This window comes from Ovis aries, chromosome 20 (assembly GCF_016772045.2).
Source record: "Ovis aries strain OAR_USU_Benz2616 breed Rambouillet chromosome 20, ARS-UI_Ramb_v3.0, whole genome shotgun sequence".
Taxonomy (NCBI): domain Eukaryota; kingdom Metazoa; phylum Chordata; class Mammalia; order Artiodactyla; family Bovidae; genus Ovis; species Ovis aries.
This window is the reverse complement of record NC_056073.1, coordinates 22,282,866-22,285,470: the sequence shown is the minus strand read 5'-3', so window position 1 is coordinate 22,285,470 and position 2,605 is coordinate 22,282,866. Positions and strand designations below refer to the sequence as shown.

The following is a 2,605-nucleotide window of genomic DNA, read 5'->3' as shown; positions in this document are numbered from 1 at the left end:
ATGAAGATCTTTTATTATCTTTTTCATTTTCTGTGTTATGCGACCTTCGTTCTACCAGGTAATAGATGCTTCTAGAGTGATTGTATGTATCATATGTTTGTTGTTATTGCTCCAGGCTAAAAATAGAAATATTCAATTATAAATTAGAAGGTGTAGGTTCCTAATCCAATCTTTTCCATTAAAAAAATCTCTTGAAAAAAAAGTCTCTTGGTGATATTGAAATTCAGTTTCCTATTTTAGAATGGTGCTATACCAATATACTTTATTTCAATTTGAAAATCAAAATGCAAATAAAATAAGTATACTTTATTTCAATTTGAAAATCAAAATGCAAGTGAAATAAGCCAATTAAGGTGAGATTCTTTTTCTTCTTGGAGTGTTGATTTGTTTTGATATTCAAGTTATTAAGAATATAATTTATTAACTTTATTTAATCTTCTATCAGTGAAGACTTCATAATAAATTGATCCCCAGGGAATATGAATAGACTAAGAATAGGTACATATCTCTTGGGATACCAATAACAAACTCCATAAAATGATCCAGGATATAGTCTCAAAATATACTGGGCAATGAGGTGCAGTGAGAATAAAAAGGCAGGTAAAGAAATAGGACCTCAAAAATCTTAGTTGAATTAGTTAATGCATTAGTAAAGGAATACAACAGTGGTTTTATGAATCAGTTAAAAGTGAATCATAAAAATATGTAGCTCCAGTGATGATTGCATGCTCTTTTTAATATGTGTTGCCACTGAGGTAATTCAGACTCTAACAAGGGAGATACAAATATGTGCCCCAAAGTGTGTTAATTTGGCACTAGACAGCTGGAATTTCAAAAGGTGCAGCATGCATTTAGAAATAGAACTGAATTCAAACTTAGAAAATCTGAATTTTACTACTAACTCCCTACTCAATAGCTTGTGCACATTGCCACTTAGAGAATTTAAGTGGTTTTTCAATGTCCTTAACAAAAAAGCAAAGGAAATACAGCAGAATCAATAGCAATTGTAGAAAAGGTAAAATATCTGATCTAAAAGTTTGTTCTTGTTATGACATGCCAGCTGAAATGGACAGAATGCTCTATGTTTGGCCTTTGATAGATCAATCAATAAATAAAAACAAATTTAAAAAAAACAGGAAAAAAAAACAGGAAAGGCAATTCAAGATATCAAAGTGAGTGGCTTTGAAAGAGTTCAAGTAGTACATATCACTTGCACAATGGTGTGGTTTGACTATTGATAAAACCTTAAAGTAAAAAGCAAGCAATAAAAAGTGTCTAAGTGAATACTTTGCGAAGATGTCAGATGAGTGTTTGCTCCAGAGTGATACCATGCTGGAGAGACTAGTTGTGAAATGATGAAATCAATACTAATGTTGATTAAAACATGAAGGAATGGCCAGTATTTAAGGGGAAGTGCAAGCATAAAATAATCTATAGGGATAGTGAACGTAGCATACTGTAATAGTTTATATAGTGAGCTTGCCATTAAATGGGCCAGGTTTTTCATTAAGGACCTGGATCTCCTTTGTAGCTGTGGTAAAATCTTTAGTTCTCTTAACTAGAAAACGGACAGTAATTTAACTTCATAAGGTTTTGAAAAGATTAAAAGAAACAATGTAAGCAAAGTACTTATCGCATTGAAGACTGCATGGCAATATTTCAAGAAATGAAAGAAGAGGAATAGAAGTAGAAAGAAAAAAGACTGAGGAAGCAGTAGAGGATAAGGAGTACATGGATGTACTCGAGTGTAGCCAGCTCTTCTTTCACTAACAATAAAAATTATACCAATAATATAATAAGCAAAGTATATAAGCAGTAAAATAAAGAAAAAGAAAGAAAAATTGTACAAAACAAATAACCAAAGGCATATAAGTTAAAATTTCAGTGGATGCCATTTTGGGGGGATGTAAAATTTACATACATTGTTGGTGGCAATATATAAACTAAAAACACTAGAATCAAACTCTTTCACCATTATCATAGACATATATTATGCAAAGATTAAGATATGTAATATGAATTTGTTTATAATAACCTGACATGATTGTATGGCAGAAGTCAGCACAATATTGTAAAACAACTATCTTCCAATTAAAAATAAATTTTAAAAGTAACCTCATAAAGTTCTAAATATTATGTAGCTGAAAAATTGATAAATTATCTTATATATAATTTCAAGGGAATATTATGTAGCTCTAAAACTTTTGGATCTTGTTGAGGAGCAATATATGTCATACAATCTAATCATGTATTAACTCAGAATATTTCAATTTTACATGTATAATGGGGATATATAATATTTCAGTGTCTTCTTATTTTTTGGCATTTTGTAAATTTGTTACAGTGTACACATAGGACTTTTTATAATCACAAATAGTACATCCTTAAATTAAAAAATCAGTAATTTCAATTACTCTTCTTTTACTCTAGCCTTGGTGGATCCTGAACGATGCTCAAAATTGTATGGTCAATGTAAGAAACGCTGTGCTAGATATGAAAAGCAAATTGAACTGTGTTTGTCACCAAGTAAGATTTGCTGCATTGAGAGGGCATTCGAGGATGATTGATCTTGAAAAGGAAGATTTACCTCTGACCGAAAGAGTCG

At 30.8% G+C, this 2,605-nt stretch overlaps 1 protein-coding gene across 1 annotated transcript; it reads left to right on the top strand.

The window, feature by feature from the left end:
* On the top strand, positions 1-2,605 carry DEFB114 (defensin beta 114). The gene is made up of 2 exons (XM_027959192.2): positions 1-67; positions 2,431-2,605. The coding sequence occupies exons 1-2, from the start codon at positions 1-3 to the stop codon at positions 2,565-2,567; spliced, it is 204 nt and encodes a 67-aa protein (XP_027814993.1). The 3' UTR covers positions 2,568-2,605.

Coding starts and splice junctions, on each gene's coding strand:
- DEFB114 (XM_027959192.2), top strand. CDS start 1: ATGAAGATCTTTTATTATCTTTTTCATTTTCTGTGTTATGCGACCTTC. Junction 68..2,430: donor CGTTCTACCAGGTAATAGAT/GCTTCTAGAGTG, acceptor CTTTTACTCTAG/CCTTGGTGGATCCTGAACGA.